This window comes from Macaca mulatta, chromosome 10 (assembly GCF_049350105.2).
Source record: "Macaca mulatta isolate MMU2019108-1 chromosome 10, T2T-MMU8v2.0, whole genome shotgun sequence".
Classification (NCBI taxonomy): Eukaryota; Metazoa; Chordata; class Mammalia; order Primates; family Cercopithecidae; genus Macaca; species Macaca mulatta.
The window spans coordinates 85,692,420-85,714,992 of record NC_133415.1 but is presented as its reverse complement, the minus strand read 5'-3'; the positions used below and the strand labels follow the sequence as shown (position 1 = coordinate 85,714,992).

General features: G+C 49.7%; 1 protein-coding gene across 1 annotated transcript in view; it reads right to left on the bottom strand.

The window, feature by feature from the left end:
• The window catches only part of EFCAB8 (EF-hand calcium binding domain 8), a 96,961-nt gene that overhangs the window by 71,221 nt on the left and 3,167 nt on the right, over positions 1-22,573 (bottom strand). The window contains exons 3-6 of the mRNA XM_077949063.1: positions 15,903-16,021; positions 13,047-13,150; positions 5,137-5,272; positions 1,362-1,467 (exon numbers count right to left, since the gene is read on the bottom strand). Coding sequence (XP_077805189.1) covers positions 1,362-1,467; positions 5,137-5,272; positions 13,047-13,150; positions 15,903-16,021 — 465 coding nt within the window. The remainder of the gene's footprint in view (positions 1-1,361; positions 1,468-5,136; positions 5,273-13,046; positions 13,151-15,902; positions 16,022-22,573) is intronic.

Genomic DNA, 22,573 nt, shown 5'->3' with positions numbered 1-22,573 from the left:
CCAGAACAGCCACGCTCTCTCCTCCCATTCAGCCTTGCATTGCCAGCTGTCATTTCATGTATTAATTTCTCTTCCTGACCACCTTACGGGTCTGCTCAGTCAGAGGCCTCATTCGTCATCTATCCATTCAATAGTCATCGAGCATCCAGAAGGTACCAGGCACTGAGACACTGAGTTGAGCAGAACAGATGCAGTCCCTGACCTCATGGAGCTTCCAGTTTGGAGGAGGAGACATGCACTAAACAGAAGCACACTAATACATGTGAGATGACACTGAAAGGAGGACCTTGAAGGGAAGAGATACAATCTCATGCGGTCTTTTTAAGAGGATCTTGGAATAGAGAGTCAGGGAGGGATTCCTGGAGGAAGTAACTTCTAAGATGAGAACCAAAAGAAAAGCAGAGGCTGTCGGGGCAGAGAGAGGGGCAGGAGGGATGGCAGGGCACAGAGACCGAGGATCCCGCCTCCATCCTAAGAACACTGGGGTAGGGTGAAGACTTTCTGCAGAGGGTACTGTAAATGCACATCCTGCCTTTGGGGGCATGAGGGAAGCACGGCATGCAGTAGAGGCTTTTTTTTTTTTTTTTTTTAACTGAGTCTCTCTCTGTCGCCCACACTGGAGTGCAGTGGTGTGATCTCAGCTTACTGCAACCTCCACCTCCCAGGTTCAAGCGATTCTCCTGCCTCAGCCTCCCGAGTAGCTGGGATTACAGGCGTGTGCCACCACACCCAGGTAACTTTTGTATTTTCTGTTTTGTTTTCTTCTGTTTTTGAGACAGAGTCTCACTCTGTCACCCAGGCTGGAGTGCAGTGGCAGGATCTCAGCTCACTGCAAGCTCCGCCTCCTGGTTTCACGCCATTCTCCTACCTCAGCCTCCCGAGTAGCTGGGACTATAGGTGCCCGCCACCAAGCCCGGCTAATTTTTTGTACTTTTGGTAGGGACAGGGTTTCACCACGTTGGCCAGGCTGGTCTTGAACTCCTGACCTCAGGTGATCCGCCTCCCAAAGTGCTGGTATTACAGGAGTGAACCACCACACCTAACCAGGAGAGGCTATTTAAGTGAGAGTGAAGGGGGCCTGGACTAGGAGTGGCAAGAGGCAGGAGGTAGAATCAGGACCGGAGCTAGACCAGTTATGGCCTCTGGCTTGTAAATTTCGGTCTGTTCAACATCACTGTATTCATTCGAGCATTCACAGACCACCCCCTGCCTGCTTGGCACTAAGGCCTCTCCACCTGGCAATCCTCCTATGGGGCTCTGATTCATGTTCACAGTTGCTCAGCTAACAGACTTCTCCCAGGCACAAATGCATGGCTCCCAGTGGCTGAGAGCAGGGCTGGGGAGCCCCCAGGGGGACTCACCTATCTTTTGCTTGGTAGACGCCACTGCAATGAGGTTCATATTGTGCAGACATACCATGTCAACGACCCACATCGGCTGGTTGTAGAGCTGCTGGGTCTGGTTAAGCTGGCCAGAGGAAGAGCAGAGGAGATGGGCTGGGAAGCATACTCAGTCCAGCACAGCTCCCCGTGAACCTCTCCTGCTACACGAGGCCCTGGAGCCACCACAGACCTAGCAGGGAGCCCAGCACTACCACTAAGACTAGTGGTGGGGGCCTTGGATAAACAGATAAACTCCCTGGCCTCCCTGGGTCTCAGTTTCCGTATCTGTAAAACGGGCTTGAAGAACACCTTCTTTACAACCCCTTTCTGGAGCAGTCTCACAGTTCTATAAAAGTCTTGGCAGCAGTGAGCCGTGAACACACCACTGCACTCACGCCTAGGCAAGAGTGAGACCTTGTCCCCCCACCCAAAAAAAACCAAAGTCTTGAATATGCATAGATCATGATCCACGGATCTGTTTCCAAGATATTTCTATGAGTGTGTTTGCATCTACTCAAAGGGGACGCTGCAGCTGCTGTTAGAGCAACAGGCCAGAAGCCACCTGGAAAGCAGAGCTGATATCAACCCATACCATGGACACCACCCAGACATTAAGAACAAGGGAGCTGTGCACATGCCAATAAAGAGCTGCCAAGAGATATGATTAAGTAACAAATCAAGGTAAAAAGCAACATTATAATATGCCTCCATTATCACATTGAAAAAGAAAAGGGCACAGTGGCTCATGCCTGTAATCTCAGTACTTTCAGAGGCCAAGGCGGGAGGATCACTTGAGCCCAGGAGTTCAAGACCAGCCTGGGCAACATAGGAAGACCCCATCCCTACAAAATTAACAAAAAAGGCTGGGCGCAGTGGCTCACACCTGTAATCTCAGCACTTTGGGAGGCCGGGGTGGGCAGATCACTAGGTCAGGAGTTCGAGACCAGCCTGGCCAATGTTGAAACCCTGTCTCTACTAAAAATACAAAAATTAGTTGGCCGTGGTGGTGCTCGCCTGTAATCCCAGCTACTTGGGAGGCTGAGGCAGAAGAATCACTTGAACCTGGGAGGCAGAGGCTGCAGTGAGCCGAGATCACGCCACTGCACTCTAGTCTGGGTGACAGAGCAAAACTCCGTCTCAAAAAAAAAAAAAGAAAGAAAGAAAGAAAGAACAAGAAAAAATTAGCTGGGCATGGTGGTGCATGCCTGTAGTCCCAGCTACTTGGGAGGCTGAGGTGGGAAGATCCCTTGACCCCAGGAGGTTAAGGTTGCAGTGAGCCATGATTGCACCACGACACTCCAGCCTGGGTGACAGAGCAAGACCCAGTCTCAAAAAAAAAAAAAAAAAAAAAAGAAAGAAAAGAAAAGGCGGGTATGCAGAGAGGATAGCCATGGAAGAGCACTCCAAAACTGGTCATAGCATTTGCCTGCAGGGAGAGGAAGTAGGAACTGAGGGAAGGAAGACTGACTTCCCCTGTCTGCCCCTCCATAGGTATGAATCCTGTTTTCCATCTGCAGGTGTCACCTGGTCAAAGTGGCTTATGAACCAAGGATTTGTTCTGCAAAGTTGCGAGGAATGAATGGAATAATTAAAGCATTGAGGGTGGTGCCCGGCACTCAGTAGGAGCTCAGCACCGGTGCCTCCTGCACTCGTGTAGCATGTACACACAGACAATGTGAGCTGGCACTCCGGGCAGGGAAAGCCACGAGCAGAGTCAGGTCAGCAGAAATGAGCTGCTGTGTCCTGGGGAAGGGGGAGGCCAGCCCACTCAGTTTAGAGCTGGAGAGGAACCAGAGATGAGGTAGGTGTGGCCACCTAAGGCATCTGTATTTTACTCTCTTTTTTTTTTTTGAGACAGAGTCTTGCTCTGTCGCCCAGGCTGGAGTGCAGTGGCGCCATCTCCGCTCACTGGAACCTCTGCCTCCCAGGTTCAAGCGATTCCTATGTCTCAGCCTCCCGAGTAGCTGAGCTTACAGGTGTGTGCCACTATGTCTGGCTAATTTTTGTATTTTTAGCAAAGACAGGGTTTCACCATGGTGGCCAGGCTGGTCTCGAGCTCCTGACCTCAAGTGATCTGCCTGCCTTGGCCTCCCAAAGTGCTGGGATTACAGGCATGAGCCTCCGTGTGTGGTGCTGTATTTTACTCTTTGAATGACACCACAGACTCTGAACTGAAGAAAGCAGAAAGAAGTATGATCTGAAAAGCTGGAAGGAAGGAGCAGGGAGGAGCATAAACCAATTCCTCTACATGGATAATCAGAAGGAATAGGGAAGGCAGGGGCAGAGAGGAGCCTGTCCCATCAGAACTCAGAGAGCACCAAGGCTCCCCAGGTGGTTCTGGTGGTGAAGACAGTGGACAAGAACCCTCCTGAGCCCCTCTCTCCTGCCCAGGGCTGGGGTCTAACTCACACACACCCGTAGCTTGGTAACTCCCACCCCTGCCCCGCAGTGTTCAGCGAAACCAAAAGCCCTAGGGAATTTCAGTGACCTGTGCCCAAGATCACACAGCTCTTGAGGGGAGCTCAGGCCCCGCCTCCAACTTGAGGTCTTTCCATCTTCATGACAGTGGGTGTGTGGTCCTGAGAGGCCTACTCCTGCCAGAGCAGCCCCTCCAGGAAGAATCCAGGTCTGCTGGGCCTTCCCAGAGAGCCTTCCTCTGTCCCCTTCAGCCTCTGGAGGTGCTTCGGTGACCATGTAGCAGTCACAAGCAGGAGCTCTGGCTGCAACACACCCTGCCCCAGTCCACACACAGAAAGAGAAGGTGGAGGGCTATGGAAGCCACAGCCTCAGGATGGTAATCGTGACTCCCGCTTGGTGCACCCAGGAGAGCCACGGGTCCCCCACGGACCTTAGTTTCACCCAGGTCTCTTCTTCCCCAAAGGATGAGCCCTGATGCAACTGTGAATCACTCTGCAGTTACACAGGCTCAGAAAGCCCTTCATCTGGGGGCTGTGTTCTCAATCAACCTTTCTGTAGAGCCCTGGAGAACAATGTTTTCTTTGTCTGCTGGAGGATTCTGGACTGGCCTGGTGACCAAGTACACAGCGGGTTCTCCTGAGTGTCTTCTCATTTACTACTCTCAGCCAGCAGCTGGCAGTACAAAGACAATATATCCAGCGGGGACTTGCAGTGTGCCCTGCCCTGCCCCAAGCACTACACATGTATTATGTCATCGCGTGTTCCCAAAAGCACTGTGAAGAAGCACTGTAACTAGCCCCATTTGACAGATGGGGAAACTGAGGCATGGGGCATCTATAGTACCTTGTCCAGGTCACAGAGCTGGCAGGTGGTACAGTCAGGACTCTAACCCTGGGAGTTGGGCTCCAGAGCCCATGCTCACAACCACTATGATTTCCCGCCTGGTCCAGGCAAAAGGCCTGAACTGGTAGGACGTGGTGACAGCATGGGAGCGGCTGACCCGTAGCACAGGAGTCTTGGGGGTGACGATGCCATTCACTGAGATGGGGATGCAAGAGAAGGAAACCTGGTGGGCCGGGCTAGCAAAAGGGACATGCTGTTTGGGCTAATGGGTTTGAGGGGTCTGTGAGACACCACATGGAATGGACATCCAGGTGGAATCCCGCTTAGCAGAAGGGAAATGTGTGGCTCCCACAGGACCCAGGTGCTGTGACTGCGAGTCCAGGCTGCTTAGACCATGAATCTGCCTGGCTCCAGGTCACCTTCACCATGGGGGTGCTAAGGCAGAGACTCTCCAATGACCCATGTGTGTACCATGTATACGGGCCCCACTCACCCTAAAGGAGCTGATCAGCGAGAAGGCCTCAGACCAGAACTGCAGGATGCCATCTTTGGTGACAGTCAGGAAACACCCGATCTTCTTGAACCGGTGGATTAAAAACACCACCTTCACCACCTCACAGCCATGGTTCCTGTGGAAGGCGATGAGAGAGAGAAGAGCCCAAGAAAAAACAGCTCAGGGAGGGGGCACCTGCAGCAGAACAGAGAGCCACCGAGGAGGAGGGGCAAAAGCTGGCGGAGCGTCACGCACACGCACGCACACATGCGCACATGCATGCACGCACACGCACGCACGCACACGCGCACGCCAGAAAACCAGAGCTGGCTCCTCCAAGCGGGTTTCTACTGGATCATCAGCAGTGGCCAAAAGAAAAAGGGCCTCACGTAGAAGCTGATATGAGGCGGGGCTCCAGAAGCGAGAAGCAGCAGGTTTATCCTGCGAGTAGCCAGCCAGCCTCCTTGCGACGTGATGGGACAGAGGAGACAGAACGGAGGTTGTTCGCAAAGCTCTTTTCATAGGAAAAGCTGGCCAGAGGGTGAGCAGAGTGGAGCCTGAGGCTGAAAACTGAGCAACAGCACTTTCTTGCAACTGCTCTAGTGCTCTGGGGTAGAGGGGGGAACAGAACCGAAGGATAAAATCAAAGTGGACAAGGAGCAGTGGGGAATTAGGGCCCCACGCACCAAACCCTACAGCCAACAGCTCCTGGGGCAGGCCTGGCCTCGCAGGAGGCCACCCTTGAGCCTTCGCACAGGCTTTGATGCTCCCCTCTGGGGGTTGCTCCCCAGCACCCAAGTGGGCTAAGCCAGCTATCTGGCCATCAAGAGTCCCTGCCATTCCAGCTTCCCAACATGGCATGGCACACACTCTCCTACTTGATCTGCCCAATCTTTGGGCCCTGGCAGAGCAGGTGATATTACCTTCTCCTACTGAGGCCCAGGGGATAATCATTTGCCTGGAGTTATGTTCTATTTACCAGTAGGGCTGGAACTAGAACCCAGGCACTGTGACCCCTCCTCCAGGGCCCTTTCCAAATCCAGTGGGCCTGGTCTGACCCTGGCTTAAGGATAACCCACGCCACTGTGAAAATTCAACTGCCATTACCATCTCTGCAGAAGAGCAAGGGAAACGTGTCTGGACACGGTTCTCCTCTCTCCTGTCCTCAGCCCATGGCTCTGGGCAGATTGTGATGAATATTCTCAGTTGCCCTCTCGTCTCTTCCAACCCTGACACTTGTCAGGGCCAAAGATGGTGCAGAATGGGATGATAGGTGACAGCTAGGAAAAGGGAAGACAGCCCTACGGGCATCTCAGGGAGGACTTGGTTTCCTCACCTGCCTGACGACAGTACCTGCACCTCCTAGGGCTGGGATCAGATGGGAGGCTGCATTTGGTGCACCCGACCCAGGCTCAGTAAAGGTAAGCCAACTTTTTAAAGTTACTCTTTCATGAAGGTAATTAAATATTACTCCTTTATTTTCCCCACCAAGTTGGAAAGCTCTCCGGGTTTGCAGGTTGAACAAACAAATAGGAGAAAATAGGAACAAGCCTCTTGATATTTTGTTTCAGGACTTTTAAACACCCTTGAGATCTAAATGGCCCAAAGAAATAGAAAGACCTAGCCGGGCAGGGGGGGCTCACGCCTGTAATCCCTGCACTTTGGAAGGCTGAGGCTAGTGGATCACTTGAGGTCAGGGCTTCAAGATCAGCCTGGCCAACATGGTGACATCCCGTCTCTACTAAAAATACAAAAACTAGGACAGCACAGTGGCTTACGCCTGTAACCACAGCACTTTGGGAGGCTGAGGCGGGCAGATCATGAGGTCAGGAGATTGAGACCATCCTGGCTAACACAGTGAAACCCCATCTCTACTCTACTGAAAATACAAAAAATTATTTTTGTATTTTTTGTATTTTGTGGTGGCGGGCGCCTGTAGTCCCAGCTACTCAGGAGCCTGAGACAGGAGAATGGTATGAACCCGGGAGGCGGAGCTTGCAGTGAGCCGAGATCAAGCCACTGCACTCCAGCCTGGGCAACAGAGCAAGATTCCGTTTCCAAAAACAACAACAACAAATTAGCCAGGTGTGGTGGCGGCCACCTGTAGTCCCAGTTACTCGGGAGGCTGAGGCAAGAGAAGTACTTGAACCCAGGAAGCAGAGGTTGCAGTGACCGGAGATGATGCCACTGCACTCTAGCCTGGGCCACAGAGCAAGACCTTGTCTCAAAAAAAAAAAAAAAAATCCCAAAAAAATAAATACAATAAAATGGAAATGGTTTACACAGCATCTTGCTACCTGGGGAATGCAAGCAAGAGATACTCACAAGCCGGGAGCCTCTTTACCCCAGGACTGATTCTGGAACTGTGTGAGGTGCTGCTGGGTTCTATCAACACTTGGACAGTTGCTATGAACAGCTATCAAGTGTCCAACAAGGAAATGCTGGCTTTCCAGTTTCAAAGTGAATGAACAATATTCTGTCTGGAGGGCTGCTACTTGGAGCAAAGAAGGTAGAAACTGATCAGCCTCAGTGGGCTGAATTGCATTTGCATGCTGTTTTTCTTCTTCTTTTTTTTTTTTTTGAGACAGAGTTTTCACTCTTGTTGCCCAGGCTGGAGTGCGTTGGTACAACCTCGGCTCACTGCAACCTCTGCCTCCCAAGTAGCTGGGTTCAAGCGATTCTCCTGTCTCAGCCTCGAGAGTAGCTGGGATTACAGGCACATGCCACCACGCCTGGCTAATTTTTGTCTTTTTAGTAGAGACAGGGTTTCATCACATTGGTCAGGCTGGTCTCAAACTCCTGACCTCAGGTGATCCGCCCACCTTGGCCTCCCAAAGTGCTGGGATTGCAGGCGTGAGCCACCACACCCGGCCTTGCGTGCTGTTTTTCTAACAGTGATGGAAGAATTGAATAGTGGTGGAAGCTCCTGTGTTTGGGATTTTACTGACTCACAGGCAGTGACCAATGGCCTGGCCATGCACTCAGGCAAGAGGGCCAGGGAAACCTGGCCTGTTGAAGGGATGCCCCATGGAGCACGGCCCTGTGGAGATTTGAGGGGTGCATTAAAGCTGAACAAGTCAATGCCCCTCAGAAGAACTCCCAGGTTCAGAAGCTGACTAGAATTGACAAGCAGAGATCCCCATGTGCTCCCATGAGGTGGCCACCTGGTTCCATAAAATGAGTAACTAGTGGGGAGCTACAGAGTGTGGAGATGGGCTGAATCTAGACATGTTCCTCTTGCACTCCGTCAGGCAGATAATGCCAGGAAGAAGACAGAGACTGCCAATGACCATGAGACACAGTCCCTCTGGGAAGGTCCTGAAACACAGCAGACAGCTGAGACTGATGCTGGTAGCCCTGGAGGGCTACAAATGAGTCTGGACAGGAAGAGACACTAACTCTGGAGTGGGCTTTGCTCAGAGCGCCATAAAAACACAGAGCAGAAGATGTCAGATGGGTTTGAGGGCCGACCGTCATTTCTTCAGACCAAGAAACAAACTCTTGAGCTCTTAATGTCCAACAATGGCAGAGAACCCCATTGCTGGTAGAAAGCACAACAGGCAATCGAAACACTGGTTGCCTAAAACGGAGGGGACGGATGCATGAAGGCGCTGGCTTACCCACCCTCAAGAGTGTGCGCTCACCTTCAGCAGGAGTGGGATCAAAGGGGTGTCCTCACTAGATTTTCTGTTTTTTTGGTTGATGTGGGAAGAAAACTGGGGAGGATGCTGGTATGACTATGCAGTTGTGCCAAGGGAGGAATATACTTGTAAAATGACTACTTTTTTCTTTCCTGCCCAAATTGTCAGAGGCAATTCCATCTGAATGCCAAAGCAACTCCATCTTGAATAATAGCTGGTTAAAATAAGGCTGAGACCTACAGGGCTGCATTCCTAGGAGGTCAGGCATTCTAGGTCACAGGATAAGATGGGAGGTTGGCACAAGGTACAGATCATAAAGACCTGGCTGATAAAACAGCATGCGTTATTAAAGAAACCAGTCAAAACCCACCAAAACCAAGATGCCAATGAAAGTGACCTCGGGTCATCCTCACTGCTCATTATATGCTAATTATAATTCATTTGCATGCTAAAAGACACTCCCACCAGCACTATGATAATTTACAAACGCCATGGCAACATCAGTAAGTTACTGCTACATGGTCTAAAAAAGGGAGAAACCCTCAGTTCTGGAAATTGTCCACCCCTTTCCCAAAATCTCATGAATAATCCACCCCTTGTTTAGCATATAATCAAGAAGTAACCATAAAAATAGCCAACCAGTAGTCCTTGGGGCTGCTCTGCCTATGGAGTAGCCACTCTTTTATTCCTTTACTTTCTTAACAAACTTGCTTTCACTTTACGGACTCGCCTTGAATTCTTTCATGCATGAGGCCCAAGAATCCTCTCTTGGGGTCTGGATCGGAACCCCTTTCCAGTAACATTTTTTTTCTCCCCTACCTGTTGGTCCAGTGGTCCTAGGGTCCAATTACAAGTGTTGGAAGCAGGGATAATTTCTTTTTTTTTTTTTTTTTTGAGTCTCGCTCTGTCACCCAGGCTGGAGTGCAGTGGCACCATCTCAGCTCACTGCACCTCTGCCTCCCGGGTTTAAGCGATTCTTCTGCCTCAGCCTCCTGAGTAGCTGGGATTACAGGCTTGTGCCACCACACCCAGCTAATTTTTGTATTTTTAGTAGAGACAGGGTTTCACCATGTTGGCCAGGATGGTCTCAAACTCCTGACCTCAGGTGACCCACCGACCTCGGCCTCGCAAAGTGCTAGGATTACAGGTGTGAGCCACCATGCTTCGGCAGGGATAATTTCTAAGCAAGAAACAGTCACCATGTTTTAAAATGTTGTGAGAATTCCCTAAAGGCCTGATGGGGGTGGATTGTGCCTTCATCCCATCTGGCAAAATGGGGGTTAAAAATAAATACAGCTATATTGCCTCGTGGTAAAAATGGCTCATGAGTTTGCAACTCGTGTAACCATATTCTCTATAAATGGGAATGGACTGAGGGGAGGCACTCGCTAGACTAGCATTGCTACCAGCGATCCAGATGGGCAGTGGCTGAACCTGATGTCCCTTGCAAAGGTGGAAACGTTTGGGTAAAAATAAATGACAAATGGAGAAAAGGAAGAATACTAGCTGAGGGTAAAGATGAACAAATGGATTAAATGGAGAGAAATCCAGTATTACACCAACAACTCGAAGGAGTTCTCAGAGCAAGAGATGACTGGCTGGGTGCAGTGGCTCACACCTGTAATCCCAGCACTTTGGGAGACCTGAGGTCAGGAGTTTGATATCAGCCTGGTCAACATGGTGAAACCCCGTCTCTACTAAAAATATAGAAATTAGCCAGGTATAGTGGCAGGTGCCTGTAATCCCAGCTACTCGGGAGGCTGAGGCAGGAGAATCACTTGAAACCGGGAGGCAGAAGTTGCCGTGAGCTGAGACCATGCCACTGCATTCCATCCTGAGCAACAAGAGCAAAACTCTGTCTCAAAAAAAAAAAAAAAGAAAAAAGAAAAGAAAAGAGAGATGGCATTGATTCCATATGCCTTAGAGGTTTATTTGCCAAGCAACTCCAGCTTTTGGAACCTGACAAGATTGAAAGGAAGCCTGCAAACCTGAGTGGCCTCAGCTTGGGAGCCATATAGTATGACGGACGGGATGAATTATTAATGACTGAATGGGACTCTAGTAATGTGGCAGTATCTTTTGAGTTGTGTATTCTTTTGCTATAAGGGAGCTGTGTTCTCTGTGTTCAAAAACCAGGAGTGGGGGCCTGTGGTATTTTATATATATATGTTTTTGTCGATAGTTCCTGGCTCATAACTCCCACAGCCCCAGAGAGAGTCCTGCCCTATGCCCTGGGGGAAGGAATGATGATGTCATGAAGCTTCCACTAAAAACCCCCGAGGACTGGGTTCCGAGAGCTTCCCTTGGCTGAACACACGGAGAGTCCTGAAGCTTGTGCATCCCTCTCTCCATATCTCGCCCTACACATCTGTTCATCAGTATTCTTCGCAATATTCTTTATAATAAACCAGTAAATGTTAAAAAAAATAGTTATGAAATCTCTCATCATTCATATTTATTGGTTATTTCTCAATTAAATCCCAACCAAAATTTTAAGTTATTGCTGGGTTCAGTGGCTCACACCTATCATCCTCGCAGTTTGGGAGGCCAAGGTAGGCAGATTACTTGAGGTCACGAGTTCGCAACCAGCCCGGCCAACACGGTGAAATCCCGTCTCTACTAAAAATACAAAAAAATTAGCCAGGCATGGTGGTGGGCGCTTGTAATCCCAGCTACTTAGGAGGCTGAGGTGGGAGAATCGCTTGAACCCGGGAGGCGGAGGTTGCAGTGAGCCAAGATCGCGCCATTGCACTCCAGCCTGGGTGACAGAGCAAGACTCTGTCTCAAAAAAAAAAAAAAAAAAGTTACCCTGTGGTGACTTTCATTCAAGCCGCCTTCTCTATTAAATCCCAGGCTGCCTGAGGGCCGGGGCTGCCTTCCAGCTCTTGGTCTTCCCTGTGGCCTGGTCTAGGTCTGGTCCTCTTAGCACAGACCCACCCACAGCTCCCTCCTGACCTGGTCACAAATGTAGGCTGCCACACCTTGTACCTCAGGACCCAGCTCCCCACCCGGCCACCTGCCCCAGGCAGCAGTGCTCCAGGTCAGACTGCAGGAAGGGAGCCAGTGACCTGGGCGGCCCGGACCCAGCAGGTCAGAGCCCCCACAGTGCTTCTCATGCTTAGGGAGTCCGGGGGAGGAACACACAGTGGGGCAGATTGAGCCCTGGCACAGACAGAAGAGGTTGAGGGGGTTTTAGACATGCTACCCCTAAATAGGGCACCGCAGCATACTGAGTCTGTTAAACTGAAGGAATTTGAGAAGCAGTATGTTCAGGAAGGACCGTTTGACCTTCCCCTGAAGCCGGTCATAAGACTCATGTGAGGGGTACCCAAAGACACAGGGACAGGGACAAGAATCTGAACTAACTGCCTTGCTGTTTCCGCCATGTATTATCCTTGGCTCATGGCCCCTCTGTCCTATCTTATTTTTTCACAGCTTTCCACCCTCCATTGAACCTAGCATGAAAAGCCTCAGGTTATCTATTTCTTAGGGTCTTCATTTCCTATGGAGTTTCCCAAGTCATGTAAAACTTATATTAAATAAACTTGTATGCTCATCCTTGTGACTCTATCTTCTCTTACAGAGGTCCCTGCCAATGAACCTCAGATGGGTAGAAGGAAAAGACAGTTTTCCTCCCCTGCAAAGCCAGGGTGCAGTGGGCACAGTGGGTGGAGGAGCCACGAGGAGGAGGAGTCAGCAGGGGGGTCAGGCGGAAGCCAAGGCAGGGCAGTGCCACCAGCTCCAGGAGTAACAGAGGGACCTGCTCCCACGGCCAGCCACACTGAGGCCTCCAGGGCCTGACTGGGGGCTTGAGGAGCAATTCCCTCCCTGTCGCCTGGGAAGAGACTCCTATTCCTCCCTGTGCTGGCCAACTGTGCCACCTGTGCCCCTATGATGAAACTGCCGGACCCACTCCGCACTGACCAGCATAGGAAGCAGGTGAAGCAATGCTGTATACTGGAGAATAGGGGCTGAGAGGGCCAAACACAGCAGCCCCGCCACTTTCTACCTATTGGCCTGGGGCCAGCCATTTGACCTCTCCAGACCTCAGTGGCCTCATCTATAAAATGTGGACAAATCACCTACCTTAGTCCTAACACTTACAGGGCTGTGAGGTTGAAATGAGCCAAAGGACATCAGGCAGCAGGCTGATGCCAATCCCTGGTCAGCACCAGCGAGGTCATGGATTGAGGGAGGGGCTTGCTGCAGGCTGGCACCAGCACTTGTCCAGTCACCCCACCCACCAAGGCCCAGGAAGAGGCTCCTTACAGGGGGACGACCCTCATGGGAAGGTAGAAGTGCAGGCGGTACTGGCTCTTTTGCATGTCCTCTTTTCCCTGGAACTCACGCATCATGTAATCCACATACTTTTGCTGCCTCAGAAAGAAAGCACAAGGGAGGCAGGGTGTTGGCAAAATGGTCTCGGCCTTCGGTTTCAAGAACCCAAGCCTGATTCCCAGGGTCCCCCCTGCCACCTCATCTCTCCCAGGCCCTTCCAACGGGGAGCTTTCTGGTGGCTGCTTCCTAAGTACTGGCCAATGCAGGTGGCCAAGCAAGAGACCTGCTCTTTCTGTTAGTTTGTCACTCAGGCTGGAGTGCAGTGGTGTGATCACAGTTCACTACTCAGCCTCCCAAAGTGCTGGGATTATAAGCATGAGCCACCATACCTGGCCCTTTTTTTTTCTCTCTCTCTCTCTTTTGGGACAGGGTCTTGCTCTGTCACCCAGGCTGGAGTGCAATGGTGTGATCACAGCCTACTGCAGCCTCAATCTCCCAGGCTCAAGTGATCCTCCCACCTCAGCCTCCTGAGTAGCTGGGACCGCAGATGCATGCCACAATTCCCAGCTAATTATTGTATTTTTTGTAGAGACGGGGTTTCACCATGTTGCCCAGGCTGGTCTTGAACTCCTGGGCTCAAGTGCTCTGCCAAAGTTCTGGGATTAAAGGTGTGAGCCACCACGCCTGGACAGCAGACCTGTTCTTGAATCCTGAGTATGGGAAGAGCCTACTCGCAGCATTCATGGAAAGAGCACAACAGCGCCTCCCTAGCCGTCCTGAAGCGCTAAGTGCATCCTCAGATCACCTCCACAACTGCCATTGCCCTGGGAGCTCTTAATTCACTCTCCCCTATGGGTAATAAGACTCAGGCCCCTGTAAGGATATGCGATGCTCATGCTCAAACATCAAGTTAACAGCAGGGAGCACCCACAACCAGGGCCACTGGCGCAACTCCAGACTCCATTCCGCTGCCCAGCTGCTGGAAAACATGGCCAAGGCCCAAAGCAGCCACCATATGAAGCTATAACGAGAAATGGGGGGTTGTAGAGAAGGACAACTGGGTAAAGCCCTGAGAATGCCGGGAATGTGAGGGGGTTAAATTACTTTTTATTCTTTTTCTTTTAGTTGGTCTCATTAGTTCTAAAGGAAATGTTTATTACAGAACATTAAGAGAAATAAAAACAGCCAAGTGTGGTGGCTCACACTGGTAATCCCAACACTTTGGGAGGCCAAGGAGGGTGGATTACCTGAGGTCAGGAGTTCGAGACCAGCTTGGCCAACATGGTGAAACCCTGTCTCTACTAAAAATACAAAAATTAGCCGGGCATGGTGGCGGGCACCTGTAATCCCAACTACTCGGGAGGCCAAGGCAGGAGAATTGCTTGAACCCGGGAGGCAGAAGTTGCAGTGAGCCAAGGTCGTGCCATTGCACTCCAGCCTGGGCGACAGAGCAAGATTCTGTCTCCAAAAAAAAAAAAAAAGAGAGAGAGAGAGAGAAATAAAAACAAGAAAATTAAGAAGAATAAAACCTATAATGTATACCTACGCTGAGGAGAGCTATGAGACGGCAATTAACACCAGGACTCTCAAGGCACGCTCCCTGGTTTGAACACTGGCTCCAGTGCTGATGAGTCTGAAACCTTGGGCAAACTCTTAACTTTCCCATACCTCAATTTCCCAATCTGTCAAATGGAGGTAAGTTTTTTTTTTTTTTTTCCTGAGACATGGTCTCACTTTGTCACCCAGGCTGGAGTATAGTGGTGCAATCTCAGCTTACTGCAACCTCAATCTCCCAGGCTCAAACGATCCTCCCAGCTCAGCTCCCCAAGTAGCTGGGACTATAGGCGTGCACCAGGACACCCGGCTAATTTTTGGTATTTTTTGTAGGGACAGGGTTTTACCATGTTACCCAGGCTGGTCATGAACTCCTGAGCTCAAGCGATCCACCCACCTCGGCCTCCCAAAGTGCTGGGATTACAGGTATGAGCCACTGCGCCCGGCCAAAATAGAGGTAAGTAATAGCTCCTATGAGGTTTCAGTAAAATAATACATAGGGAGTTTAGCACAGTGCTTGGTGTAAATGCTAGTTATCATTGTCATCTTTGCTATATCAATTTGTCAGACTATCCTTGGTACTTTTCTGTATGCTTAAAAAGCTATATAGGCCGGGCGCGGTGGCTCACGCCTGTAATCCCAGCACTTTGGGAGGCCAAGGTGGGCGGATCACAAGGTCAGAAGATCGAGACCACAGTGAAACCCCGTCTCTACTAAAAATACAAAAAATTAGCCGGACGCGGTTGCCGGCGCCTATAGTCCCAGCTACTCAGGAGGCTGAGGCAGGAGAATGGTGAGCGAGACTCCATCTCAAAAAAAAAAAAGCTATATATTCCCATTGTCGAACGTTTAGAACCAGAAAAACATGAAAGCATTATTATTACACTGCTGTAAAAGCCTGACATTTTTGGATGTAACAGCCACAAGTTGGCCTCTTCCTGAGTGACAGTGAAGGGTCATGAGATGGTCGTGGTACCAGCTTGAATCCCTCAAGTCAAATGGGAGGCTGGTGGGCAGCACAGCCGCGTGGCAGGTAGGGTCACTGCTGCAACTCAGTAGGTCTCACATAGGGGCCAATGACACTTGTCCCTGGGGAATGAGCTGCCAGGAACTCAGCTCACACAGGTCTTAGGAGGGACCTCTCCACTGGGCAAGTCCCCCAGCTGGGGCCGGAATCCACAGGGAGGCTTTCCTACATCATGATGGCCTCCCATCTTCAGCCCACCAACTGGTCAAGGACTGGACCCTCCAGCCTCCCTCCAGCACCTGAGGAAGCAGGGGCACCCTTCTCACCCAGGTGACAAAGCCTTCACAGTCTGAGTCCACCTTCAAAAACAGCTCCTTTAGCATCTCATTCGACACACAGCTTAGAACCTTCTTCATGGCCTTGATGAAGGCGTCCATGCCCAGGGCTTCAAAGAGAGAAGAGAGAGCATCATCCCCTTCCTCACAAGTCCCTCGGCCCATCACTGCCACGGAGTTCTCGAGTGTCTCAGTGCTGAGAGGCACACACTGAAGACCACATTTACAGCCAGGCATGGTGGCTCACACTTATAATTCCAGCACTTTGGGAGACTGAGGCGGGTGGATCACTTGAGGTCAGGAGTTCAAGACCAGCCTGACCAATATGGTGAAAACCTGTCTCTACTAAAAATACAAAAATAAATTGGCTGGGCATGGTGGCGGGTGCCTGTAATCCCAGCTGCTCGGGAGGCTGAGGCAGGAGAATCCCTTGAACTCGGGAGGCAGAGGTTGCAGTGAGCTAGGTTCGCGCCACTGCACTCCAGCTTGGGCAACAAGAGCGAAAACTCTGTTTCCAAAAAAGAAAAAAAAACACCATGTTTACCAGGTGCGCTCGGTTGAAGGCAGTCTTGGTGCTGCCACCCCTACCGTCCTCAGCTGGGCCACTGCAGGGGGCACAGAAGGGAGATGGCTCCAGCCAGATACGGGGCCCTTAGAAGGCTGCCTCCTCCAGCCCCTCAAAACTCAAATCCAGCCCCTCTCTTGGACCTGTCTCCCTTCCTCACATCTCAGCATCCACCCCAGCCACCCCAGCCTAGGCCAATTCCGGAAGCTTCTGTCCTCACATGGTTATCTTTTGCATCTTATCTGCTCAACATTCAACCACCCCACAAATCCTGGCTGAACATGCACCATATGGGAGCACTGTGCTGGTCCCACAGCAGTGCAGGGAAGGGAGGCACTAAAAAAGATCAATTCCCATTTCCATACAATTAACAAAGACGAAGGATTGAGACAAAGATAACTCTGCAAAGAAAAGGAGAACCAGGCCAGGCACGGTGGCTCATGCCTGTAATCCCAGCACTTTGGGAGGCAGAGGTGGGAAGATACCTGAGGCTAGGAGTTCAAGACCAGCCTGGCCAACATGGCAAAATCCTGTCTCTACTAAAAAATACAAAAAAAAAAAAAAATTAGCCAGGCATGGTGGCACACGCCTATAATCCCAGCTACTTGGGAGGCTGAGGCAGGAGCATCACTTGAATCCAGGAGGCAGAGGTTACAGTGAGCCAAGATCGCACCAATGCACTCCAGCCTGGACAACAGAGCCAGATTCTGTCTCAAAAAAAAAGAAACAAAATAAATAAATAAATATCTAAATATTTTAAAAAACAAAAATTAGCCAGGTTTGGTGGCATGTGCCTGTAATCCCAGCTACTCGGGAGGCTGAGGCACAAGAATCACTTGAACACAGGAGGCAGAGGTTGCAGTAAGCCGAGATTGCGCCACTGCACTCCAGCCTGAGCGACGGAGTGGGACTGTCTCAAAAAAAGAAAAAGGAAAAAGAAAAGTAGAAGCAAGGCCAGGCACAGTGGTTCATGTCTATAATCCCAGTGCTTTGGGAGGCTGAGGTACGAGGATCACTTGAGATCAGGAGTTTGAGACCAGGCTGGGAAACATAAGGAGACCCAATCTACAAAAAAATTTTTTTAACTAGCCAGGTGTAGTGGCGTGAGCCTGTAGACCCAGCTGGTCGGGAGACTGAGGTGGGAGGATGGCTTGAACCTAGGAGGCAGAGGCTGAAGTTGGCCATGATCTCGCCACTGTACTCCAGCCTAGGTAATGGAGACAGACCCTGTCTCTAAAAAGTAAATAAAATAAAGGCCGGATGCAAGGGTTCACACCTATAATCCCAATACTTTGGGAGGCTGAAGTGGGCAGAAGGCTTGAGCCCAGGAGTTTGAGACCAGACTGGGCAACACGGTGAAACCCCATCTTCACAAAAAATACAAAAATTAGCCAGGCATGGTGGCACATGCCTGTAGTCCCAACTACTGGGGAGGTTGAGCTGGGAGGATTGCTTGAGCCTGGGAGGTGGAGGTTGCAGTGAGCAGAGATTTCACCACTGCACTCCAGCCTGGATAATAGAGTGAGACCCAGTCTCAATAAATAAATTAATTAAATAAAAATGAAGAAAAGCAGCAGAATGAAAGTATATAATGGCAACAAATAGACATTAATAAATTCAGACATCTAGGAGAGAGGTGAACTGCATCTTTTTTTTTTTTTTTTTTTGACAGAGTCTTGCTCTGTTGCCCAAGTTGGAGTACAGTGGCACAATCTCAGCTCATTGCAACCTCTGCCTCCTGGGTTCAAGCGATTTCTGGCTAATTTTTGTATTTTTAGTAGAGATGAGGTTTCACCATGTTGGCCAGGCTGCTCTCAAACTCCTGACCTCAAGTGATCCACCCTCTTTAGCCTCCCAAAGTGCTGGGATTACAGGCGTGAGCCCACCACGCCTGGCCAAACTGTATCTTTTAAAAGTAATTATCAAAATATAAACTTTGACTGAAGGAAAATATGGGGAGAAGAAAGGAGGAGCAGGCAAGGATAGAAAATTCTCCACATGCTGGGTCTATAAGAGGATCTGTCTGCAAATGGGTCAATAACCCCGTCTACAACTTTTTTTTTTTTAAATAATCACGGTCTTTAAAAAGTGCTTCTGGGCTGGGCACAGTGGCTCACACCTGTAATCCCAGCACTTTGGGAGGCCGAGGCAGGCAGATCACGAGGTCAAGAGATTGAGACCATCCTGGCCAACATCCTCAGAATTCAGGGGACTCCTTCCATAGGGAAGCCTTCCTAGGGTCTATCTAAGGAGGCCACCCCCACCATTGCCCAGCTCCATGGTTCTTGCTGACATTCTTTATCAGCTGACACACTCGCTTTCATTGTTTTGTGTTTTGTTTTTGTTTTTAGTGGTGTTTTTTTGTTTTGTTTTGCTTTGTTTTGTTTTGTTTTTTGAGATGGAGTTTTACTCTTGTTGCCAAGGCTGGAGTGCAATGGCATGATCCCGGCTCACTGCAACCTCCACCTCCTGGGTTCAAGCAATTCTCCCTGCCTTGGCCTGCTGAGTAGCTGGGACTCCAGGTGTGCACCACCACACCCAGCTAATTTTTGTATTTTTAGTAGAGATGGGGTTTCGCCATGTTGGCCAGGCTGGTCTCGAACTCCTGACCACAGACGATCCGCCCACCTTGGCCTCCCAAAGTGCTGGGATTACAGGCATGAGCCACTGCGCCCGGCCTTGTTTTTGTTTTTGAGACGGAGTCTCGCTCTATTGCCCAGGCTGGAATGCAGTGGCACGATCTTGGCTTACTACAACCTCCACCTCCTGGGTTCAAGCGATTCTCCTGCCTCAGCCTCCCAAGTAAGTAGAACTATGGGCATCCGCCACCATGCCCAGCTAATTTATGTATTTTTAGTAGATACAGGGTTTCGCCATGTTGGCCAGGCTGGTCTTGAACCCCTGACCTCTCGATCCACCCGCCTCAGCTCTCTGGGATCCCAAAGTGCTGGGATTACAGGCGTGAGCCACCGCGCCCAGCTCGCTTTCACTGTTGTCTGTCTGTCTTCTATCTCCCACTCCAGCCTGAGAGCTCTGGGATGGCAGAGATGATGAGCCTGTTTCCCCAGGGCTGGGTCCTGGCTTCAACAAACACTGGTCCCCTGAGGGTTTCTGTGGGCACTGCACTAAGATGTGCTAGCGATGGCACTTCATGCCAGGCATTGTTCTCTGTGCCTTATGCACACGGACTACCTATATAAGGAAGTAAATGTGTCACAGAGAGGTGTGGTCGCTTGCCCAAGGTCACACAGCTGGTAAGTGGTAGCACCAGATACTAACCCCAGCAATCTGGCTCCAGAACTCATGCTCTTAACCCCATTCTATGCTCCTTATAAAACACCCAGCACAATGATACAACAGTAATTATTATTATCTTTGTTGCTGGATCAAGGAATAAATGGAAAGCCTGACGAAATCATGCCTTGCTAAAAGAGGGACCCATCTTGCTTATCTGGAGTTACAGCCAAGGTGCTTAAGCACTTAATGGTCCTTCCAGGTAGAAGACAGATGTCAGGGGACAGGCCATGAGCCCTGCAGCCTCCTTCCAGACAGAGCTGGGAGTCAAACTGCCTCTATGTGCTTTCAAAACCTTCTGGGGAGACTGAAAGGCACTCCTTCCTCTTTAAGAACCACTGACTTCCCTCAAAGATCTGGATTCAACCTGGACTGAAGCTAGGAAAAGGGAACTTACGGAACAGGAAGAAGGACACTAGCGTGTCCCCTCTTCCCTCCAAGGCACACACTGACAGTTGGGGAGCCTAAGACACGGTATGGAGCCCGTACTCATAATCCACCTCCTTAAAAGACTTTTGAAAGAGAAAAATTATCCTATTTTCCTTTATCCTACATCAACAAAAGGTGAATTTTCCTTTCTCCCATTTAAAGTCACAGTTGTTTTTTTAAAATGAGAAAGGGTTTTTTACATTGATATGAAAATATCTGCAAGATACATTCAGTAAAAAGCAAGAGGTAAAACTTGTTAAAATTAATTTTTTAAAAAAGCAAGGAATACAGCATAGCAAGACACCATCTCTACAAAAAATAAAAATGAAAAAAGTAGCTGGATGTGGTAGCATGCACCTGTAGTCCTAGCTACTCTGGAGGCTGAGTCAGGAGGATTGCTTGAGCCCAGGAGGTCGAGGCTTCAGTGAACTATCATCACACCACTACATGCCAGCCTGGGCCACAAAGCAAAAGCCTATCTCTAAAAGAAATTTAAAAGAATAAAAATGTAGCTCTTTCCCTGCCGCCGCAGAGTCGTGCAGAGGCGGAGGCTTCGGTGCGTTCAACATTCCGCTTCACCCGTAACCCACCGCCATGGCCGAGGAAGGCATTGCTGCTGGAGGTGTAAGAGACATTAATACTGCCTTACAAGAGGTGCTGAAGACCGCCCTCATCCACGATGGCCTAGCACGTGGAATTCGCGAAGCTGCCAAAGCCTTAGACAAGTACGTGTATCAGTCTCAATACTGTGGGTTCTTGCAACCGGAACAAAACTGCCACCCAAGGGAAGAAGGCGTGGAGTTCATGGTGTTAGCGCAAAAGTTCTGAATGGCATCCATCCTACAGGAAACCTAGGAAAAGGCGCCAAGCCCATCTTTGTGTGCTTGCAACCAACTGTGATGAGCCTATGTATGTCAAGTTGGTGGAGGCCCTTTGTGCTGAACACCAGATCAACCTAATTAAGGTTGATGACAATAAGAAACTAGGAGAATGGGTAGGCCTCTGTAAAACTGACAGAGAGGGGAAACCCCGTAAAGTGGTTGGTTGCAGTTGTGTAGTAGTTAAGGACTATGGAAAGGAGTCTCAGGCCAAGGATGTTATCGAAGAGTACTTCAAATGCAAGGAATGAATAAATAAATCTTTGGCTCACAAAAAAAGAAAAAAAAAAACAATAAAAATTTTAAAAAATAAAAAGCAAAGAGTAGAACAGTGTGAACAGTAGGGTGCCACTTCATATAAAAAAGGGAGGAAACTGACGACTGGACACTAACATTTAAAAGAAGTAGAGAGGGCTGGGCGTGATGGCTCACACCTGTAATCCCAGCACTCTGGGAGGCCGAGACAGGTGGATCACCTGAGGTCAGGAGTTCAAGACCAGCCTGACCAACACGGTGAAACCCTGTCTCTACTGAAAATACAAAAATTAGCCGGTGGTGCGTGCCTGTAGTCCCTGCTACTCAGGAGGCTGAGACAGGAGAATCACTTGAACCTGGGAGGTAGAGGCTGCAGTAAGCCGAGATCGTGCCACTGTACTCTAGCCTTGGTGACACAGTGAGACTCCATTTCAGGAAAAAAAAAAAAAAAAGAAGTAGAGAGAAATGACTAAAGGTACTTCTGTATTTCTAAAGGTCACTGGAGGCTGGGTGCATTGGCTCACGCTTGTAATCCCAACACTTTGGGAGGCAGAGGCAGAAGGATTGATTGAAGCCAAGAGTTTAAGACCAGCCTGGGCAACATAGCAAGACCCCATCTCTACCAAAAAGTTTTTAAAAATTACCCAGGCATTGTGGCACATGCCTCTAATCCCAGTTACTCCAGAGTCTGAGGCAGGAGGGTCACTTGAGCCCAGGAGTTCAAGGCTGCAGTGAGTTATGATCACACCACTCCACTCCAGCCTGGGCAACCAAGCGAGACACTGTCCCTAAAAAATTAAAAATAAAGATCACAGGAAACAGAAAACAGTAATCACTTAAAGGGATATACCTGGGCACATGGGTGGTGGGGGAGAAAGACATTTTCTCTGTGTATCTAAAAGGTACCATGAAAAAAAGTACCTTTTGGATCTTGAACCGTTTGGGTACATTGAACTGTGTGGATATATTACCTATTCAAAACAAACACAAACACAATAAAAACAATGGCCAAAGTCAGTACCAGCGGGGTCCTCCCAGACACAGTGGTGGCAATTCCTGGCTGCAAACAATGATATTGAAGACCACCGCCCAGGAACCCCCCTATCTTCAGACCAGACACAAATTGTCCCTCCTAGGTCTCACTTTACTTATTTGTAAACTGAGATTTCTTATCTTTTCCTGCCCACATCACAGTGTGGTTGTAAATCTAAAAAAAAAATTCACAGGGCAGGTAAATAGGA